This window comes from Podarcis tiliguerta, assembly GCF_965153285.1.
Source record: "Podarcis tiliguerta genome assembly, chromosome: 1".
Lineage (NCBI taxonomy): Eukaryota > Metazoa > Chordata > Lepidosauria > Squamata > Lacertidae > Podarcis > Podarcis tiliguerta.
In genome coordinates, this window is record NC_139534.1 from 62,293,012 (window position 1) to 62,316,582 (window position 23,571).

The 23,571-nt window shown below is 43.4% G+C and overlaps 1 protein-coding gene across 1 annotated transcript; it reads left to right on the forward strand.

Annotated features, from left to right (window-relative positions):
• Positions 1 to 996: 996 nt before the first annotated feature.
• Positions 997 to 20,785, forward strand: SYT8 (synaptotagmin 8). Its single transcript, XM_083425231.1, has 9 exons — positions 997 to 1,233; positions 6,411 to 6,541; positions 8,801 to 8,961; positions 9,348 to 9,443; positions 10,597 to 10,764; positions 11,544 to 11,711; positions 17,008 to 17,125; positions 18,434 to 18,567; positions 20,077 to 20,785. Exons 2-9 carry the CDS (start codon positions 6,433 to 6,435, stop codon positions 20,308 to 20,310), a joined length of 1,188 nt encoding a protein of 395 aa, XP_083281357.1. The 5' UTR covers positions 997 to 1,233; positions 6,411 to 6,432; the 3' UTR covers positions 20,311 to 20,785.
• Positions 20,786 to 23,571: the final 2,786 nt, after the last annotated feature.

The window sequence follows — 23,571 nt, forward strand, 5'->3', positions numbered from 1 at the left end:
CTCCTTCAACTGATGGAAATGTAAACCCCTCAAGAGCAGGCAGTCTCCCATCCATCTGGTGTAGGGAACCATCCAATAACAGTGCCTCAGTCTTGTCTGGATTGAGCTTCAGTTTGTTGGCTCTCATCCAGTCCATTGCCAAGGCAACACGATGGTCCAGCACATCTATTGCCATGCCTGCAGATGTAAAGGAGAAGTAGAGTTCTTTGTCATCAGCATTTTGCTGACCACATACTCTAAGGCTTCAGATAACCCCACTCAGCAGTTTCATGGTAGATGTTAAACAGTGCAGGGGATAAAACTGAACCCTGGGGAACCCCACATGGAAGGCTCCATGGGGCCGAAGCTCATTTCCCAAGCATCACCCTCTGGAAACAGACTTCCAAGTAGGACTGGAACCACCACAAAGCGGTGCTACCCACCCCCAACTCAGGCAGCTGCTCCCCAAGAATACCATAGTCAATGGTATTGAAAGCTGCTGAGATGATGTCTTGCATATCTCAAACATATCTCTGAGTCGGTTAGAGTGGAATATAAAATTAATTTAAGGTGAGCTCTCTTTTCTGTTTGGAAACCCCCCCCCCGACAATGGGTATTTCCTTCCACATGGGTATTTATTGTGGGATTGGTGCTCCTCATGTATGCAACTTTTTATTCTATCTGACATGTCCACACAACATTTCCCTCAGAATACCAGCCTGTTTCTTCTCCCATCCAATCTGCAATCAGTTTCAAAAAAGACCTGTAACAGAAAGCAGTGGAAACAGCAAAAAAGATTAAACTCTAAAGACTAACTTTCCCCCTCCAGCAGGTCTTTTTCTATTGATGCAAACTAACACATGAATGCAGATGCCCATTAACTCAAGTTTATGGAGCCTGTTAGCTCTGTCACAGTGCTGTGTGGGTCTCTTATAATATTAGCATCTCACTGGGGAGTGCCCAGAGTTCCTGTGTAAAGGTACATAGTTTAACAACTGAGGTGGAGCTGACCAGAGCCATTCCTATCACCTTTCTGGTTTCTCAGTTGACAAAGAAGAATTTCCGGTTTAGCTTCTGCTTTACGCAGAAAAGGCAGCCAATTCCTGCGGTTGGGGATTAAATTCAGTGCATTGAGTTGAGGGTCAACAAGTTTTGCCACAATGTGCTCCTTTCAAGCTGTGAGGTAGGAAGAGAAATGGCTAAACACCAGGAAGAAGGATTCTGTTAAGCTATGATGAAGAGAAACTAAAAAACGTAAGTGGTCTTGCTTCTGTTTCCAATTAATACTTGCATTTTTAAAAAATCAAAGCTGCCTGCCTTACCTTGATGGCTGTAAAGTTGTTACATACAGGGTTTTGGGGGGTATTTTTTTTTTAAAAAGGAATTATATATTACAAACTATTTTTGAAAAACAAAATGCATCAAGAAATGTATTCTGAGGATTTAAGATATGGGTTACATACCAGCCCCCTTTCTGCATTTCAGAAGTGAAGATCAAATTGGCATTGTTGTACGAATGCAACCAATATTGCAAAGGAATTAAGTGGATGTGGAAATGATTTCCCATGAATTTGTTAATTATTTGGTGGCTTAGGCAGATGTGTGACTCCCCAGCCTTCTAAATTGTCATCATCTGGTATGCTTAAGAGCTGCCTATGGTTGTTGTTGTTGTTTTTGAAAAACTGGATTTCTGAAGCAGCTCATTTCTAATTCCCCAGAGATCTCTGATCTGTTTTATACAACTGTAACTGTTTCAACTTGTAATAGTTTCCTGCCTTTTAAGACTGAAGGTGATTTTGTGGTGAAGCCAACTGAAGGAAATGTAACCCCAGGTTTTGGGGTTTTTTTTTAAGGGTCCATAGGTAGGAGGATCAAGGGAATTATAACCCAGTTAGCTGCTATGAATAAACTGTAAAAATGGAAAGTCTTTTTAGAGTTAAAATTACCAAGCACAGAAGCACAGTTCTTCCCAAAGAAATGTCATCATGGCTTCTGCAAAAGTAAACCCTCCTGTCACACCAAACTTTTAGCATTCTGAGAGTGTCAATGAACATTTGGAACAGGAATGGAAGATACTGCATCTCAGGAAAGACTCCTGAGTAAACTTAGTTGCCATGGCATAAGAGTGGGGGGTCCTCTTATGGATGTGTAACTGGTTACAGGAAGTAGGAAGTAGAAATAAATTGTTAGTTTTCAGAATGGTGGTATGTAAGAAGTGGGGCTCCAAAGGATCAGTGGGGCCAGTGCTTTCTATCCTGTTCATAAATCTAGAGTTAGACTTGAACAGTGAGGTGGCCAGCTTTGCTGACAACATCAAGTTATTTCTATGGAATTTGGAGAATGAGGGCAGTTCACAGTCAAGCGAAATCTGCTTGAACCAAAATGAATGAGTGTGCATGCTATCAAAAATGATGCCTCTGTCATACCACCTTCAACACTCTGTTAGAAATTAATGTCTTCTCCCAGCCTGTACATCTTCTCCAGGCCTAGGAGGAGAATTATATTAGAAAACAATTTTCTGCTTTGTTTAATAGTGGCATGTTTAATGGGGGTACATTCATTTCTGATCTTTCACAGCGCCTCGTAGAGTAGTGTGCAATCAATATTTCATTGGAAAGGACATTTTCATGCACTTGTTACCCACCGTCAGATGTAAACGCTCTTACATTTCGGTACTATCCAGAGATAGAATCACTGAAGCAAAAGCTTCTGTTTGAGCTTCAGCTACAGCCTATTCAAGCAAGTGGGTTTGGGCTAGCCAGAGCTTGGGGTCCTCTGAATGTTGCTGTTCCCCTACTGCATTGGCAACCTGCCCCTGCAACTACTGTCATCCATGACCATTAACTATGCTGGCTTCGGCTGATGGAATGGGAGTCCAAAAGCACCTGGTGGGCTTCACAATCCCTGCCCTAGAATGCCCTACTGTTATTGCTCTTCCATTATAGTGGCCCTTTTTCCAGAGACCTCACAGTGTCAGAGCAGGAGCTGCAGGGGCTGGCTTCCTCTCCATTCTTGTTCTCATCTCAACCACCCAAAGTCTACGGCAAGGTGCTCTTGGGACATGTTAAGGAATTTCCACCAGGCTGGTGTAGCTGCTGATGGCTGCTGCTGCTGCCTTGCCACTGGATGAAAGGCAGCAGCAAAGGGACAAAAATTGCCCTTAAGGCAGCACAGGGATACCAGAGTATAATATAGAGAGCAGAAGAATAGATTCAAAAAGTGAGAACTGCCACAAAACATTTCAGTAAGGATGGTCCAGTTCGGGGTTCTAACCAGACAGTAGCAGTTGCGCAGGTGTGGCTGTGTTGCCCGACTCATTTTGCAATTCTGCAAGTCCCTGTCAGTTACTGGGAGGGCATGGGGTAAGGCAGGGCAGGGCAGAGAGCTCAGCTCAGCATGGTGCAGGTGCAGTGTGGGGAGCACTGGATTGATTCCGCTGCTGAACTGCACCATGCCAAGCTCCCTGCTGCATTGCCCCATCCCCTTCCCTCTCAGTAACTGGCAGTGATGTGCGGTACTGAGAAGTCAGTAAAGCAATGCAGCCTGCACAGCCCCGCCAGCTACTACTGCAATTAACTGGCAAAACCCTTTCCAAGGATGTTCCTTTCTGCCCACTTCTGCAACAGTCAGTCAGTATTCTGTGGCTATTTTGAACATGTTCAGTACCCATTGGGTGTTTTGGGGTCTGCCCATCCCCCGCCTTAGGGTTTACCATTCTTATACTTCCTTAAGGTTTCTCTGAGCCTACTGATACCTCCCTCTGCTGCCATTTAGGTTGCATAGGAATCCACCCTTCTCTGAGTTTGCTATTATTGTGTAGGATATTATTAGTATTATATTGCTATTATTATATAGGCTGTATTATTTAGGAGTATAGCTTGCCTTATCTTGGGGAATCACAACCCATATAAAAATGTGCATTCTTTGTGCATTTTTGTTCTGGTTGCTATGTGCTCTTGCAGCACTAAAAGTTGCTTATTTTGGTTCTTCACAGTGTACAATATCCTTTGATAGTTTCCCCTATTCCCCAGGGATGGAGAGGTACAAATATGTGTTGGGAGTTGTGCCCTTACAGTTCATTATTTCCAACTACCTCCACCAGAGCAAAACACACAGTACAGTTTCAAAGATGTGCTTTGTTACGTATGTCAGAGTGGGAAACAAGTCACATTTTCTTATGGTGGAAGTGGTGAACTGCAGTGCCCCACAGGCCCAAGTATTTTTTTTCAAGTGGGGGGAACAGGACCCAGGGACCACCTATCACTTCTGTCTGTGGTGGAAAGGTATCTGCTGTAGTGGTGGTGAGAATAATGATCCAAACAGAGCTGCATCCAGGCATTTTACTGGGAAACTTGGGGGACAGACTTAGATCTATATGCCTATGTATTATATTATTATATTATATTATATTATATTATATTATATTATATTATATTATATTATATTATATTATATTAATGTTGGCTTGGATGGTGAAATACTGCAGCTAAGAACTAGGAATCAAGACATTGACTATCCTGGAGTGTGCCTGAAATGCAGGAAGACTGGATTGGGTTTGGGGAAATAAAATTCAGCCCACAACCGAAGTGAGTGGAAAGATGGGCAAGAGACAGGGGAGCAGTGGTCTGAAGTCATGGGTGAAGAGAAAAAACCCTTTACACACTTATCCTGTGTGCACCTCAGGAAGGCATTAGGGAGTCAGGTCTCTGCAGCTGGTGGTTCCAGAGGCAGCCCCACAGCCTGTGGAAGTGATTTAAAAGCCTGTGAGTTACGGTGTGGATTTGGCTCCACTAGTATGAAAGGAGTAGGTTTAAGCCACCCACTGATCCTTTTTTCCTTCTCTTAACCCACCCTGGCTGATTTTTAGCACTTGGTCCCTACTTATTTTAGTGGAAACAAACCCAGTCGCTAGAATGCATTGTAGTCTGTTGTTCAGACGAGCTAAGTCTGTGTATCCAGACTCTGGCAAAAGAAACCCCTCTGCTGATATTAGGTCAAGCCTGGGTCAGCGCAGCTCTTCTCTGAACCCCCCATCCTGGCCAAAAGTGGAAGCCAAGGCAGTCTGTGGCTGCCCGGCTTAAAGGAATCACATGTAATGCATAGTCTCTTGTGATTTGGCTTCTTGCCCTTCTGTTTTTTAACCTTCTGGATGCCTAATACATTCAAGGGGAGGAAGCACCATCTTGTTCTATGCCTCAGGCAACAAAATGTCTTGGGCTGGCCCTGTCAAGGATAGTTCCTGTGTACTTAGTAATGTTATGCTAGCGAGAAGCCTGGAAGCATCAGCTTTTCACAATCATGAGTGAAGCTGAACAATCTTGTCTGTTTCATGCAGTTATGAATACGTAGGAGCATTCTGGAGGCCCTATTGCAGGGGCAGCTAACCTGTGGCCCTCCAGGTTGGACTCCAGCTCCCATCAGCCCTAGCCAGCATAGCCAATGGATAATGGAAGTTGTAGTCCAGCAACGTTTGTAGGGCTACAGGGTCTCCAACCCTAGCACAGAGCATCTATCAAGAAAAAGGTGTCAACCTTAGACACAGGGCAGGCCCCAATGGATGGTGTTGTGCAATGCTCATGATCTGTGTTTACAATTTTTTAAAATCTTCACCTGCTGAAAAGAAAGTTGAAGAGGCAATCTCCAGTAAGGAATGTTGTTTTAAAAACCATTCTTGCATTGATTGGAAAGCATGGCTTGCTATTTCCAGCTGCGTTTCTTGCTCGCTTACAGAAATGTTAACTCTCAGTATGAGTGGATGTGGGACAGGAGCCAAGATAAATAGGCAAATATATTGACGCATCTGCCGCCCTGATTTGACGTGCCTCTTGTGAGTGTGTCCCCAGGGCGGAGTTGGAGTTTCACACCTTGTTCTGATTACAGAATAGGTAACAGGCAATATGCAGGCAGGTAGAAAGGAAGGGAAAAGTCCATGTGTCTTACTCATTTATTGTGTATTATTAGCTAGGACTTGGCTAAGTAATGTGAAAATAATGAAAAAATCCTTATTTTAAAAGTCCCCTTCTCAAATTTGGAAATATTCCCACTTCCAAGTTCTATCAGTTCAAAGAAATACATACATTCTGTTGGGGTGTGCCATTTTGGGGTGGATCAGGAAAGGGGACAAATGAGTCTTCCACAAAAGTTAATCTGCTTATTCCTCCCTTATTGGACCTTAGGATGGCCCCCTCCACTCTGTACATGCTCAGAGGAGGAGATTTCTATTATTACTTCACACTTTAGAAAGCTAGATGTAGCTACAAAAGGATTGTTTGTGGTACTTGTTTATTTTTCTTTTCTTAAGGAGCTGGTATTAAAAATGCCTTCTGATTTCTGGTTCAAATTAGGCCCTTATTATGAACTGTAACCTGCATAGGTGAGGTTGGAAGATCATAAACTTTTAAAGGAAATAACGATTCCATTTGTTTTTCCAGCTTGCCTTCCTGAGTCAGAACAATGTCTAACACCAGCACTACACCTAGCAGCCCCAGTAACCTCACGGCAACCACTGCTGTGACCACTGCTCAGCCAAGCATCGTTGAAGACTTTCTTAACAAAATTCCATGTGAGTGCATGAAAGGGTGGGTGGGGTGGACTCAAATGTGATGTTTAAAGGATTGCTGGAAGACCTTGTCATGGGCCTCATTTTGATTTTCTAAGTTAAAGCCGTTATTTCTTCCTGTTTTAGCTTCCAAAATATGTGTATGTGTTTTAACTGAAATTCACTTGACTTTTTCCAGAACTTCTGCATGTTGTACAGTTCATTAAGGAAATTCAGTGCAGCCCATAAGGACAGTAATTTCGTTGGCTAATTCAACTCAACATATTCAACTCAACATATTCAAACCCACCCCATTCCTCTCTACATTGACTTGCTATATTTCCTCTCGAGGCACAATGGAGTACCATTTTGTGTAGGTCTGCACACATTGGAGAATACAAGAAGGGCAAAATCTTCTCCACAAGCTTAATTGAAATGAACAGGAGTTCCTCAATGTGTTCTTGAGCAACTTCTGCTCACTTCAATGGCTGTTGCACAGCTGATGATCGTGGAACATTTTGCCTCAGGAGTTCTTGACAACTTGAACCCTTCAGATGGTCAGATTCCTGCCTCTTCACTCTTTTCACTTCTCTTCCCTCATGCCTTCTCCCCATTTCCCTGAAAATATGTGAGGCACCAAATAAGAATAACAAAGAGAATTGTGATGCTATCCTCTAAAAAGAAAAAAAGAAAAGGAAGATGTTTGGCAAGAAGAGACACACTTACCTTTTGCCCTGCACTTTCCAGGCACAGGAGCACACTTTAAAGCTCTTTTTTTGTCCCTGCAACAAATGGCAATTTGGATTTTCTGTGGATTGCCATTTGCTCCAATTCAGCTTTAGAGAGTGGGTTTTCACAGGAAAAGCTACAGAGCGGGGGGGGGGGGAATCCCCAATGCTTGGACACAGAGCTTTAAAGTGTGGACCTTGCCTGGAAAGAGCAGAGGAAAGAAAAGTGTGAATAAGCCCATAGTCAAGTTGAGCATACAAATCACCGATAGTCATTTATAAGCTATGTCCACCACTGTGTTCCCATTGGTTGGTTTCTTTCCATTTCCTTTTCAGTCTATTATAAATTGACTTTGACAACATAAAGTGAGAGAAGAAATTATTTGGCTGTTTTCGTGAGGGAGACTGCATTACACATTTTGCACAAATGAATTTCCTCTACTTCTCCCAGAACAGTTTTCTCTAAGGGGAACAAGCATGGGGAGCAACTATGCCACCTGGTGGTTATCATTACAAGAATTAAAAACAAGAGGGATTAGCTCAGGAACTGTTTTTCACCCCCCCCCCCCCTTGAAGAAGAGCAGAAATTAAAAGGATTTACAGAAGCACCATAAAAAATAGTTTCTATTTTCCTGGTGGCTATATGGATAGGACTGTAAAGGCTTAGATTTCAACATTCCTGTCTGATCAATTTATAATTTGCCATTTTATATTGATTATTCTGATAAATTGTGTTCATTGAGTTGTTTGCTGCTTGCTGCATTTTGCAGGACCTAAAAGCAGAAGGATATAAGCCAGTAAGTGAAATGAAACAAATGCAATAATTTGCCTGATGTTAGGAGGTGATAGTAGAATTCCCAAAGATTTTGACTGCATTTGGATGAGCATATCTTGGCTTAATAAACCAAGGTATGAAAAAGCCTGTTGTTTGTGCACAATTAAACCAGGAAGTCTCTTATTCATACTTTCCCATTTTGTCCTGATTTGGAAACCATGGTTATCAGTTTTGGAACAAGCTAACATATTAAGTCAACTTCAAACCATGATTCAACATCCTGGCTTGTTCTGAATGAGGAAGCTATGGTTTCCAGCTCCAGATGAAACAGTAAAGGTAAAGGTAAAGGTAAAGGTACCCCTGACCATTAGGTCCAGTCGCGGATGACTCTGGGGTTGCGGCGCTCATCTCGCTTTACTGGCCGAGGGAGCCGGTGTTTGTCCGCAGACAGCTTCCAGGTCAGGGATTTGAACCACTGACCTTCTGATTGGCAAGCCCTAGACTCTGTGGTTTAGACCACAGCGCCACCTGCATCCCAGATGAAACAGTAAACTATGGTTAATTTAAGACTTCCTGGCTTGTTTGCTCATGATGTGAAGGAAGGGGCAAAGAGGCTGCTTGCTAATCTAAGATGTGAATGCAAACATTGCTTTTGGGCAAGGATGCTTTTATTAATGTGCACTACACAGAAAGTAAGAATGAGCACCTTTCTTTCTTTCTTTCTTTCTTTCTTTCTTTCTTTCTTTCTTTCTTTCTTTCTTTCTCCCAATGCTGGAACAGTACCCAGATGGGCTCTCATAGCTATTGCTGTCGCAGTGGGCCTGGTCCTCCTCCTCTTACTCATCTGCATCATCAAGTGCTGTTGTTGTAGGAAGAAACGCAAGAAGAAAGAGAAAATCGCCCTTCCCGGCACCAATGGCTCACTCACCCAAGCCACTCTGGTAGGTCTTATTGCTGCCCCATTGTGCCCTGGTGGGGTATGCTATGCACAAAGCAGGGGCAAATTAAGAAAACTTGAGAGATCTTCTCAGAGCTTGATATTTGGGGAAAGCCAACTTGAAAGAGCAGTCTACTTGTTTGGTTTGTTTGCGTTTGCTATTGCTATTGGCACTCTAGTTTTCACTACCTGGTTCCAAAATGGCTGTTCCTTAATGCTCACTCACAGCAACTATATTTTTGATTGCTGTTAATGTATCAGCTATGGGTTTTAAACTGATATTTTGCCACCAAGTGAATATAGAGTGAATAAAGTACAATACGCTTAGCAAACTGCCTCTTCTGTCTTAAAATTGTCCATAAAGAGAGGGTGCTGCTGTCTTGACAATAGATCCAACCTGATATCGATGACCTGGAGGGTGGACTGCAGAATGAGAAGCGAGGACAGCTGCAATATTCTCTGGAGTATGACTTCCGTAGCCAGGAGGTATGATTCTCAAATCCCAGGGTGAAATATTTGTGACCCTCTTTTATTATAAAGCTATATTATCACAACCTCTTCCTTTCTCCCTCCTTCCAGCATTCAAAATCTTTCATTTTCACATAACCAGATTTATATCCACACACACCCCTACTCTACAACAGAGCAATCCTAAAATGGAGGTGGGGAGATTTCATGCCAGAGAAAACACCCTAATGGGACTGCTCCTCAGCTGCCTTTCCTGGGAGCTTACAATTGCTTCCTTAATGATCAGTCCCAGCCATTGTCAGTATAGCTGGCTTTTCCTTCATTGTCACCCAGCCCATATGTCCAAAGCTGGAATCAGGAGGTCAGCAATAAAACAATAAGCACTTGATGTCAGTGAAGTTAACTCTTTATTCAAAGACACAAAAAAACTCAATCCTAGTGGCCACAGCAACCCTTCCTAGTAGGTCTTTCCCCAATTGTAGTTGTAAGGATTGAAGGTCCCCACCTGCCCACCGTTCTTTAAGTCTCTTCCTCCCCTGGTTCCTTCCGCAGCAGCCTAAGGCTCCATCATCATGTCTCTTTTTGTTCCACCCTCTTCATACCTCTTCAGGTTCTGGGAATCCAGAAGGGAGGGGAGCTGGTCACAGCAGGAGGGGGAGACTCCATGTCTTCTTTAGCAGCCTGCCTCATCTCTGCCTCTTGGCCGCTTCTACTTCTGCCTCTGATTCTGGGCTGCCATCTGCCACAGCCTCTTCCTGCTCACTAAACCCTGTTTTCTTTTCAGCTTCTGACACTTCTTCATCCTCCCAGTCTGCTCCCTCTTCTCTCTCTGACCATGCATCGCCATCCCACCACCAATCTCCAGATTCTGAGCCTTCTTCCCCGTGGGGTTCCCTTGGGGGTTCACCAGCTGGTGCCTCCCCCCACTGCTCTGCATCGAGCCAGTCATGACACTATAGCTTACATCAGTTATGCCATCCTAATAGCATTTTTTTCATCTGATTCCTTCCTATCCTCTGCTACTCGGAACAGTTTTTTCTAACTTTCCTGCTTTTCCATAGCATATGTAGCCTTGGTTTCCCTCACTCCAGCTGTAGCCTATTTCTGCAGTGTCTAAGGGTATGTAAGCCATTCTATGGTGTTAAATGCTTTGGTGTTGATTCTCTTTAAGATGAAGGTTGGAGTGAAGCAGGCGGCAGATCTTAAGGCTATGGACAGCGGAGGCACTTCTGATCCCTATGTGATTGCCTACTTGACATCTGATATGAGGAAGAAGTATGAGACAAAGGTTTACCGTAAGACACTGAACCCTGTTTTCAATGAGAGCTTCATTTTTAAGGTAGGAGGTAGTCACCTCTATCAATCAGTTCATTCCTCCACTTATATCCATTTTAGCATTGCAGTGTGTAGATTTGTTTACATTATGCAGAAAATCAATTAAAAGACCTTGGGGAAAGGGGAAGATAAAATCAGCATTACCAATCTGGTGTAGTTTAATTGATTTGACTGAGATTACACCCCCTTAAATGGCCAGCAAATTGTCTCGTTGAGACTAATATCTCGCGCTCACGTGATAGCAAGCACAGTGTCTTCCACCTGGCAATAGGCAGGGCAGGGCAGGGTGACATTGCTTACTTGGCTTCCCAACACTGGGGTCATGGCCAGTTCTTGAGAGGGTCAGGGGTGAAGTGGGAGGCAGGCTGGTGCCACGTTGGCACAGTGGCAAGAGCTGAGTACCAGTTGGTGTGGACAAATGGCAGTAGATAGTTATTTCCCTCTGCTTATAAGCTTCCTTGGGTTATCTTTCTGTCCATTGTTGGAGACAGTGCTATACACTGTGGACTTTCAGCCCAGTCTGTTATGCTGAAGTATGACATTCCTGTACCAAACACAATAATTCTTGCATTAAACCCATAAAATAGCTGTGGGCAACCTTTGGTCCTCAAGATGTTGCTGAACTACAACTGCCCTCAGCCCCAGCAAGCATGGCCAGAGGCTAGGGATTCAGCAGCATCTGTATGGCCAGACACACCATACAACTTTAGGCAGGCCTGCAATTTAGGCCTACTGGAAAAAGCTGGAAATCAGTTTGCTTTCTCCCTCTTTCCTCCTTGCCAGATACCCCAGGCAGATATAGCAGAATCCACACTGGTGATGCAGGTGTACGATTTCAACCGCTTCTCCAAGCACGACATCATTGGTGAGATGCGGATCCCTCTTGGTGATGTTGATTTGCAGCACGTCATTGAGCAATGGCAGGAGCTCACTGAAGCCAGCAAGATGGAGGTTGGTATTATCAAGCAGTGTGGCAAATCCTCTGGGCATTGCAAGTGTCTCCCAGAGTGGGTTACAAAAAATAATAAAAACAAAATGTGAATACAAAAAAGTAAAATAAGCTAAATGTCACTGTGGTAAAAGCAGCACAAAATGGTGAGTGGTGTTAAAGTTGCATCTAAAAAACTTCTGCAAAATAATTTTAAGGAGTCTTTGCCAGGCACTGAAATGACAATAAAGCAAACAGCAGGTGAGTCTTTCTGGGGAGAGTGTTCCACAGGTAGGATGCTACCACTGAGAAGGCCCTTTCAGGTCCTCAGATGATAAGCAGCCACAGGAAGCCTTCTATTGAAGATCTGTATGTATGACTAGGTTCACGAGGAGATAGCACCCTTATCCTATGCCATGAAGTGCCTTAAAGGTCAAAAGCAGCATTTTAAATTAGGAAACAGGCTGGAAGCCTATGTAGTTGGCTTAGCATAGCATAGGTGCAATCCCATTTATTCTGCACTAATTGCTGTTTTCAAAGGCGGCTGCACATACAGTAGTCTAACTTGGTGGTTACCTGAGCATGGATAACTGAGCAGACATGCTCAGACTGATTCTGAACATGGTATGGACAACACATGCTTTTTGATGTTGTGACTTAGTCCTATGCTGTGCAGCAACACCTGCCTTTGCCAAGGATGCCAACTTAGCTAGTTTAGCACAGGTTTTCACTTCTGCTGTGCCAGCTGAAGCAACAACATAGGGCCAGGCTGCACAATGTTCAGAGGGGAGTTATTGCTCATTACCCCATGCCCTTGCAAAACCTGCTAGGGCAAGCCCACAGATCAATGTACAGGATAAAGAAACTGCTTCCATCAAAATATCACATCACAAAAAGGGTTTGTTGTTAGCCTGAAATTCTGTGAAAAGAAAATGCCAAATGGATCCATTTAGTCACAATATCAACTGATTTGACCAATGGCGTCCAATCAAAAAATGCTCTAATTATACACGCTTCATTATATAAGTTGATTACATAAGGAGTTTGCCATACTGGAAGTTATATAATTTCTGCCACTTGCAGGGTGGCGTATGTTGCAAATTGTGCTAATTTTTTTGTAGGTTGGAATGCAAATCCTTTGCAGTCTGAGAACAGTGTGCCAAAACATCAATTCTGATTTTGGTTCTGATAAAACCAAAGTCTTTTTTCCATTCTGTTTTGTAGAGGTTTTCCAAAACAAAGTATGACATAGCGTGTTTGCTGCATATTCAACTTTTGTGAGCCAGCAAAACAGGATGGAAGGCTAAGCCAGGGGTGTAGGAGAGGCTATGGTCAGAAACAAAGCAGCACAGGCTTTAACTGAAACAAAATAAAAAAAATTCTTCCAGTAGTACCTTAGAGACCAACTAAGTTTGTCTAAGGTGCTACTGGAAGGATATTTTTTTATTTTGTTTTGACTACAGCAGACCAACACGGCTACTTACCTGTAAATAGGCTATAACTGTTAAACACTTTCTAAAATACCTTGTCTGAGAATACTATCAAAAAGGGGTGTGGTTAGCATGCAATTTCCAAAAAGACAAGTTCCAAGACTGAAATTGTATGGAAACCCCTATACAAGGAAGCCTTGTCCATCAGTTTTAAGTATATGAGGACAAACAAAAGTTGCTCAGTGACTGTACATACTTGTATGTATTTTTCTGTATTATATAATATTTCAAATCTGTTTCTTTAAATACAAGGCTTTGCCAAGCATGGAAGGGGATGTAATGAATGGATGTTGTTAAAAGGAATGTCTGCATGGCTGCAGGATTGTCAACAGCAGCAAGAGATTTCTTTTACTTATGCCGCTGGGATAAAGCCAAGCTCTAACTTTATATCCGACTACTTATTGTCATAAGGGTTTGGGAACAGGCACACACTATATAGTTATTATTTAAATCAAGATATTTTTACAAAACTTGTTTCTGCTTTCATTCTCTTATAGAACTAACTAATCAAGAAGTGCCCAGATTGACAACTGGATCACTTCTAGCTCAGACAAGTAGCTAGAGAGCCATTTTCAGTTGTAATAGCACTGCTAATATTGGTCATATCTAGTCTATCTGGATAATAAAGTCTGGAAGGAAGGCCTGTTCATTAATTCTAAGTATGTACAGACAAGCTGAAGTTGTCCAGAATGCACACAGCCTCCTTGACACAAACCTGTGGCTGCCACAGGCTAGGCTGGCCATATAAAGTCAATCTGAGGTCCCTTTGAGTCACAGGAGCAAAGTGCCTCCTAGGAACTGACACTTTCTAGAGGGAACTGTCTCATCAATAGTTCACTGCCTAGAGGCTACATAGAGGAACAAGGAAGGGCTGGATCAGGGATGGTGCACTGGGGCTCTCCAGAAGTTGTTTGGTTCCTGCTTCTGTCAGTCACAGCCAGCGCATGGCCAATGGTAGGAGATGATGCAACATCTGGAGAGCCACCATCCTTGGGCTAAATAAGGGCATACCAACAACAAGGGAGGGAATGTGTCAGCAAGTAGCCCACTGAATGCAGAGGCAGATGTAAGCAGGATGTGTGAATCAACCTGGAGTAGCTACTTCCCTCTGGGTCCATATGCCTCACCTCTCCCATGATCATGTATCCTGCATTCATACTATTCCAGACTATGAAATGTAGTTTAATTGTATTTAACACATAACTAATCCATAGTAAACGAACATGAATAGGTGTATCCCAAACAGTGGAACATTAGGTACTCTGAAGGGTTGTAAGAAGCAATGCCCACAGGCGTTTCATTAACATTTACCATTTTGTCCAAAGAGTAGTAGTCATGTCATCTATTGCTCATGACATTCCTTCAGACAACTGAGTTTCAATGATTAATCCCTATTGTTTGGTGATAGCAAATGCCAATGTGCCTCAGGATAAAACTGGCTTTCTCAATCAATCAATCAAACAATTTATTGTGTATAGCCAAAGGCATTTACAATGAACAGCAGAGGGCAAAAGCAAGGCTGAAATCACACTGGCTTTCTGAAGCACATCTTTATTATCCCGAACCGTTGAGGAAAGGCTAAGGAAGCTTTAATTGAAAAAAATGATCATGCGCTGCTTGAGAATTCCCCATGGTTCCTGGCTGGTAGCTACTGTAGGCAGAGAAATGAGTTTGATAGTATCTTGGCCCTAGCAAGGCAATTCTTATTTTCTGATTACTGCTGTGGAACTTGTATATTCCTCTTGAGCAGAATGTTGGGAATGTTATTCTGCCCAAGGGCTACATTCCTTTCTGAACAACCTTCTGGGATCCACAGACCAATGGTGGCTGGGGCCAGAGGCAAAAGTGGGCAGTGCAGTAAACATGACTGCTATCTCTGTGTAGTAGCCTCACTTCCACACACACACACACACACACACACACACACACACACACACACAATTCTTCATCCTGTTGAGCAAGTAGGGCCATCAGAGTTGAAGGACACTTTCCAGCCAACCCAAAGCACTCAAAGAGCAGTGCTCTGGGGAGAGTCTTGAGGGCTAGATAAAGCAGACTAGAGGGTCACATTTGACCCCAGACCTAGGATTCCCCAGCCCTGGTCTAGAGAGCACTATGTAGTGAATATAGCAGATAGGATACAACAGTTTAGGTTGTGCAAAGACCTAACATAATTAGAAGGCTGAGGCCAATATACTCTTTTCACAAACCATTGTGTTTTTTGGGTGGGTGTATTCAGCAACATGACCTTCAGGTAATAATAGTGCACTAGGGGCGGGTTTATACTGGGCTATACACATGTCATTCCCGTTTATCAGTTGTTCCATTATACTTCCCCAATGTTATTACAGTACAGTTGTACCTTGGTTTTTGAACAGCTTAGTTCATGAACAACTTGGAACTCGAATGCCGCAAACCCGGAAGTAGGTGTTCTGGTTTGCAAACTTTGCCTCGGAAGCCAAACGTCCAGCTCAGCTTTTGATGCTTCTGAGGCTTTTGATTGGCTGCAGGACACTCCTACAGCCAATCAGAAGCTGCACCTTGGTTTCCAAATGTTTTGGAAGTCGGATGGACTTTCAGAACGCATTCTGTTCAAAAACCAAGGTACGATTGTATTGCCATCTGGAGGGGCAATGTAGCACTATATCGCAACAACAATGGGACACCCCCATCCCCAAATGGAATTTTTCTGCTGTGAAAAACTACTTGTATGTCAACAGAAAGCTATGCTACATGCTCAAAAATGAAGCAAAAATTTTGCAGGAGCAAACAGCATTAAAAGCAGAATCACACATGGCCACCCTGATCCATCTCATCCACAATACACAACAAAAAGGATGTCTGGAGGGATCCTTGTTTCCTCTAGAATCAAATTCTGAGAACACTGATTCTCTTGGTCTGTAGCAGAAGCTGCTTGTGCACCGTGGTGATTGATTGATTCCTGTGACATTGCAAACTCATATTCCCAAGAAAGTGTTTCTACTTAAAAATATATATTGTGGTTTGTTTAAATAAATAAAAATCAAAGCAATGAAAGAACATTCCATCAAATAAACTAGCAGGTGGTACAATATTGATATAATAGGAAGGCAGGCTTCTTGCCTGGGGGTGGGGAATGACAAGACAGATGGCTCAATCAGCATTCAAGTTGCTCTGAAGTACAGGGAAAAAATCGTTTTCATCTTGTGGAAGAAAACTATATGGCAACCCCTCCCCCCCCTTAAAGGTATGCTTGTACATGCCCTTAGAACAGAAGCAGTATTATTCTCTAAATGCCCACATGGAATAGTGTATCCAGCCAATACAGTTGTCATGTGGGCGATCCCTCCCAACTTTTAAATAGCCATGGGCTGATTCAGTTTTGATGAGAGTTACTAGTGCTGCCAAAGGGGAATCCATGACATTTCCTAGAACTAAATCACCCCCTTAGCCAAAACTGCTATCAGCCCTGCCTGAGGTAGCGGATAGAGACAAGTAGATGTTTGGTTCCTTCCTGTAATTTCCTACATTAACCCTAGTGTGGCTAATAACAGCTTCATAGGAGCGTCCATTTAGATTGGGGGGAAATGGAGTGGAATCAATTTGATTTGAGAGGAGAACATCTCTTTGCATAGTTGGAGAGCCCTTCTTTAATCTCCATCTCATCACAACATCTTCTTCTGTGGTCAGGGAAAGGACTTTGAAGGACAGTGATCATGGCTCCCAGGCAGCTTTGAGACTTGGACACTCCACAATTGGGCCTTCAGTTTCTGCTCTTAGTTTGTCAGTGGGTTGAAAATTGTTATATTTAATCTTCCTTCTTCCTCCTGCCTTTTTCTTCTTGCAACAGCAAGAGCGCCTTGGGGAGATTTGCTTCTCACTCCGATATGTTCCCAGCACCAGCAAATTAACTGTGGTCATCGTGGAAGCCAAAAAGCTCAAGCGGATGGATGCACATGGCCTGTCAGGTAATGGGAAAGGATAGCTGGAGCTCACTGTTCAAAGTGAAGGGATGTGAAATAGATGTAGGGGCCCCTCAAATGAAGTCTGGAAGGCTAGGATCATCTTTGACCTACTACAACCTGGAGGACACCATGCCAGCTATCTTGCCCTGACTTCCCACTGCCCTTGAAAATAGGAAAGATGCCTCAATCATAAGAGCTGCACACCTATCTCTTATGCCATGACAGAGAATGTGCTTGTCTGCTGCTGCTGATATTCAGATCATGCTGCTGGAACAATACTTTAGGGCAAAGATTTACATCTTAAGATAAGGGAACTGTGTCAAATCTCAGCGAGTCTTATTTTTTAGAAACTAGCAAGGAATTATCCTTGCCTCCTCCAAAAGGGACGCGGGTGGCACTGTGGGTTAAAGCCTCAGTGCCTAGGGCTTGCCGATCGAAAGGTCGGCGGTTCGAATCCCCGCGGTGGGGTGCGCTCCTGCTGTTCGGTCCCAGTGCCTGCCAACCTAGGAGTTCGAAAGCACCCCTGGGTGCAAGTAGATAAATAGGGACCGCTTACTAGCGGGAAGGTAAACGGCGTTTCCGTGTGCGGCTCTGGCTCACCAGAGCAGCGATGTCACGCTGGCCACGTGACCCGGAAGTGTCTTCGGACAGTGCTGGCCCTTGGCCTCCTTGAGTGAGATGGGCGCACAACCCTAGAGTCTGTCAAGACTGGCCTGTACGGGCAGGGGTACCTTTACCTTTACCTTTACCTTTTACCTCCAAAAGATATCAGAACAGCAGTTTAGTCTCAGGATGACCCTTTAAGGAAGGACAGGCTGCATCCAAGGCTCAACAAGACCATTCAACACGTTTCACGAGCAAGAGATTTGAACCTGGGTTCCCACTCCAAACCCAACACCGAGTCCTAGACACTGTTGCTGCTGGCAAAGCTAAGTGGTGATGAAGGAGCTAGGAGAGGGGTGGGGAACTTGTATTCCCCCAGATGTTGCTGGACTACAACTCCCATCATCTCTTGCTGCGTTGCTGGGGCTGATGGGCATTGGAGTCCAGCAACATCTGGAGAGCCACAGGTTCCCTGCTCCAGAGTTAGGATGTGTGATTAAAGTCCAAAAGCCTGGGATGTGGTGATAGGAAACCCTTTGTAAGGTTGGGGTCTTGTGGAAAATGGTCCCATTTTGAATTAACTTGGTTTATAAAGACCTCAGAAAGAGACCTTATTCAGTACAGCCCCCTTATATTGTAGGAATATATAGATTCCTTCTTCAGACTGTCAACAGTTTCTGACTTTCCCCTCTCCCTCCTCCATCCCAGATCCCTATGTCAAAGTGCAGCTTATTCTGAACAAAAAGAGATGGAAGAAGAAGAAGACAAGTGTAAAGAAAAACACATTACATCCCTACTTCAATGAGGCATTTGTTTTTGAAGTGCCCCTCAGCTTGATCCAGGTATGTTTCCTCTGTCCAGAGGGCACCTTTTCATGGCAGACACATGTTTCTAGGGAATTAGCATTAACCTGGACATCTTTGCTTGTTGCCTGTGCAGAGGATCTGCTACGAACACTTCTCTTGTTACACTGAAATATGCTTTGATGGCTACAGCTGTTTTTACTATTGCATATCTGTTACTGAGCCTCTCCTTCTCTACCAAAGGCTCATAATGGTTTTACACATAGGGAAACTTACACAAAACTTACAAATAAAAGAATCTCAACACCATATTCATATCTAGCCACACAACACCTGCATTAATGGTGCGAAGCTGTAGCTCAGTGGTGGAGCATCTGCTTTGCATGCAGGCTAGGACAGACCCGTCTGAAATTCTGAAGAGCTGCTGCCAATCAGCGTACTGAGCTAGGTGGACCAAGGGCCTGACCAATGGCAAGACAGCTTTCAATGATTTCTGCAGCATCATGGGGGCTGCTTTTCCATGCATTCAACCCATGGTGTTGGTGCAAAGTTTAAAGGCCTACCACCATGGGGACATGGCCAATGGCACAGGTCCTTATGATGCAGTTGTTTCCTGTTGGGACTGACAGTTGGATGGTAACTGGTATGTCCAACATCCTGGAACAGTTGGGTGATAACTGGTACTGATGACAGGATGGTGGCCTTTAAAGATTTCCCGCAGTGCAAATAGATGAATTCCATGCCACTACTATAACATCTAAAACAAGGGTGGGGTGTTAGAATTCCTGATCCATGATTGCAGTCATGGGATTGTTGTCTGTCACATGATGGTATATGTTTTGACTCCACAGAGTGGGATGTGATGGAGACAGGATGTTTGTGTTACTGTGTTCCGTGAAGTGGGACTATTGTCCTTTGTTCTCTCTCTTTGCTATCTGATGCTAGAGAGAGAGGGAGCCATGTTGCAGTGCTCCATGTGTGTTTATGTGTAAATAAAGTAGATTAGCCAAAAAGCTGAGTTGCTGAGGTCTGTTACACAAGCTGCAAAGACTCTGCAGATCCCTAAGTGTGCTGATGTCTGTTGGCATCGGTAGCTGTGATGTTCAGGCAGAAGAAAGCTTATGGAGCTCCTGAACGATCAACCAGGAGGGAGAGAACATGCCAGTCGGGCATGTGTCTTTGCCAGGGTCCTACTCGAGACTATGACAAGTTCCTGACATGGGGAACCTGTGGCCCTCCAGATGTTGCTGGACTACAACTCCCTGGCTGGCTGGAGTTGTTGCGCATTAGAGGGCTACAGGTTCCTGATCCCTGATCTAGAGAACATAACAGTACAGAGGCAACCTTATGGGAAGAGGAGGATATGTTGTACATCGTGTCTGCAATGTGATGAAGCTCTCCCCACTCAGTGTTAAAACTACTTTAATGTACCTGTAGGTACACACTGGGCGTATGCTTCCTGAAAAGAATACATATTCCTCAAAGCTTCCATACTGCCCCATGCTTCTTTCTATTCTCTCATCTCATTGCTTTGTGTCTTCTTTCCAGAATGTAGACCTGGTGATTTCTGTCTGGGATCGTGACAAAGTGTCCAAAGATGACCAGATTGGGAAGCTGTTCCTCAGCTGCCGAGCAACAGGCAACCAGCTACGTCACTGGTCGGATATGCTGGCCAATCCTCGCAGGCCTGTGGCACAGTGGCACAGCTTGCAGCCCGTGGAAGACGTTGACAAAACCCTGGGACTGAAGACTCGCTTCAAGCTGCCACTACCGAACAGCTAAGAACAAAACAAACCTCTCCACTGGAGAAGAAACCCCCAATGTGCTTGGCTAGTAGGAAAAGTTTGCAAAGGAGCAGCTGGTAGCAGAAATCACAGTGTAGCATCATGATCACTTAGTCAAAAGTGTTCCGAAGGAGAATATTGATCGCTCTTTGCTTGAACTCAGACTCTAAAGGATATTTATCTTGGATGAGTGGGAATCCAAATGTGTGTATGTGTCTACAACCCATCACCATGAAATGCAGTCACTGTTTCTTCATGACGAAGAGAAGCACACAAGATTCACAAGGCTGTACTAGCTTGGATTTAAAGCGATGCTACTAACAGGATGTGCGGAAGGCCATGTGCGGACATGTGTGGAGCAGGAATTTCCACCAGGCCTATAAACATATTTGCAATCAATGCTCATTGCCCATGTTAAAAATCTTAAAAATCAGGGAACACATGCACACACACACACACACACACACACACACACACATATATATATATACACACATACACAGTGGTACCTCGGGTTACATACGCTTCAGGTTACATACGCTTCAGGTTACAAACGCCGCCAACCCAGAAATAGTACCTCGGGTTAAGAACTTTGCTTCAGGATGAGAACAGAAATCGTGCAGCAGCAGTAGGAGGAGGCCCCATTAGCTAAAGTGGTGCTTCAGGTTAAGAACAGTTTCAGGTTAAGAACAGACCTCCAGAAAGAATTAAGTTCTTAACCCGAGGTACCACTGTATATATATATAGCTACTAACAAACAGCTTGCTAAATAAAAAGAGACAGGTTAAATCGAAAGAATCAAATAAATTCTCCTTTCAACATTGCTGCTAGGTATTTTAGACAGGTTTTTCAGAGGACATAAGAGCCTGCTGGATCAGGCCAGTGGCCCATCTAGTCCAGCATCCTGTTCTCACAGTGGCCAACCACATGCTTAAGGGAAACCCACAAGAAAGTCCCAAGCACAAGTTCCTGCGGTTTCCAGCAACTGGTATCCAGAGGCATCATTGCCTGTGGAGGCAGAGCATAGCCATTATGGTTAGTAGCCACTGATAGCCCTCTCCTCCACGATTTGTCTAATCCTCTTTTAAAACCATCCAAGTTGGTGGTCTTCACTGCCTCCTGTAGGAGCGAGTTCACAGTTTAATGATGAGCTGCATGGAGTACTTTCTTTTCTGTAATAATCAGGTGTATGTGTGCCTGCTCCTTAGAGTATACCAAGAAAAAAGCACACCAAGAACTCTGGCCAATAAAAGTTTCAATAGTGGGAGTGGTCCCTACTCACAAATCAAAAGTAAATTGTAACAAAAACTAATTGACTATTGATTTGCGAGTTATGGGGATCTGAAACAAGATCTGTGTGTGAATTCTCAGCAACAAAAGCAAGCAAGCAGGGAGGGACAAATAAATCTTTATGGTTTCAATTTATTATGTTTGGGGCCAACAAAGAATAAATATGCTCAGTGTGACACAAAGGAGCATGCCATGTCATTATTTTGTTCCAGCTGGGTACATTTGCTGCTTACGTTGCCAGAGACATGTATGGATTGCAATTGCCACCTGCCACTACTATCAAGTGTGTCAATAAATGCTGCAATAACTAGGAGAAGATCTTGATTCCTCCTGCTACTAACCTCTTTGGAAGTCAAGTGTAGCTCAGCATTATGCCACTCTATCTTGTTCCTTCCCCTGGTACTTCTTCTTCACTATCCCTGCAGGGTTTATTGTCCACAAATGGATTTGTGAGATGATATTAAAAACAGGTTCTTCCTCTTATTTGTGGAACAAGCAAGCAAAGACTTTCTGTTTCTGGATCTCAGGCAGTGACGTCTGCCATCATATAGAGAGCAGTATCTTGGATACCCAAAATGAGCAGTGGTCCACCAATCGCAATTGGCTCTGTGGAGGAGTAGACCCTTCATAAATGACTGGGGCTCCTCGGCTGTTTGATTTATTCCAGCAGCCCCAGCAGGAGCTGCAAACTGGCAAGTTTTTAGCAACAAGGAAGCAAAAATAAAAGCCAGTTCATCAGTCTCCGACACTCCTGCTTTTAAAGCTAGGTAAGTGCCATTATGTATATTTTCTTTTAGCAATTCTCAGCTGGAGTCCTGAAGAAGAATGAGGAAACTGACCTGCATCATTGTAATGCTGCCTCGTACTTGTTTTGCCGACCTTGAAATATGGCCAAGGATCAAACTGAATGCTTTTGCTTGGCCACCAAACTGAACTGCAGGATTCCTGTGTATTTTAGAGCATAATCCTGTACTTAGAAGTATTCCCAGGTCAGTGGGTCTAGGACTGCAGCATAAGGCTAGTAGCTGAATTAAGCCTACAAATCTATAAACACACTTAGAGACCTTGAACTCAACAAGGCTTCCTTTTGATGCAAAACAGCGGTAACAGAGACTATTTACCATGAAGGACAGTTATCTATGTAAAATAAATGTGGCACCAAATAAATCATTCTAAAAATACATTTCCCTGCAACTCAGAAAGCATACTTTTACATTTATATGTAATGAATGCACATATTTTATGTAATGAATGCACATATTTTATAACACAATAAGACAGAATAACATTCGGAATTTCCACATGGAGAAAGTTGTAAGATTGAGCTTTCAAATGTGATAGCAATCTTTTGTTGCTCAGATTGATACCATGGCCGAATATGCCTTGATAAAAAAAATGGCATGCTCTTTATTTGCAATCTGTATATGTAGGGAGAAACAAGATCCTTCATCTAGTAAACAGCCCTACTAAATAGCCCATTTGGCTATTTAACCATGCTATATGGATACCCAAGCTTTTCACTCAACTCGTGAAAATCAGTAAAACATTAACGATTTTGTTGCAATTATATGTACTGTAAGTAAGAGTATCTGGCCCCGATACTTTAATTACCTGCAATACACAGAACTAGGAAACATCACCAGCAACCGGGTTGTCAGAGTGGCTATAACTCTGTTATCTTTCCACCAAAGAATCCTTAAGGCTAGTACTGTAGAATCTTAAAGACTAACAAATTTGTTCTGGAAAAAGTTTTCATGGACCAGCAGCATAAATATTATTCTCAATTGATGAGAATAACATCAGATGCATGACATGTTATTCTCCGTTGGCAAATGTGTGCATGCGCACATACAGCATATATGTGTGAAAAAATGGAGATAGAGTCAAATGGCAATGATATGCAAAAATTACAGGATGAAAATACAATTAAAGTTTAAATACATGTGCAGTAAGCACAGTGACTATTCAC

Excerpts from the sequence above, each read along its gene's own strand:
- SYT8 (XM_083425231.1), top strand. The coding sequence starts at position 6,433 with ATGTCTAACACCAGCACTACACCTAGCAGCCCCAGTAACCTCACGGCA. Across the intron at positions 9,444-10,596 it reads ATGACTTCCGTAGCCAGGAG|ATGAAGGTTGGAGTGAAGCA; the intron begins GTATGATTCTCA and ends ATTCTCTTTAAG. Across the intron at positions 17,126-18,433 it reads GGATGCACATGGCCTGTCAG|ATCCCTATGTCAAAGTGCAG; the intron begins GTAATGGGAAAG and ends CCTCCATCCCAG.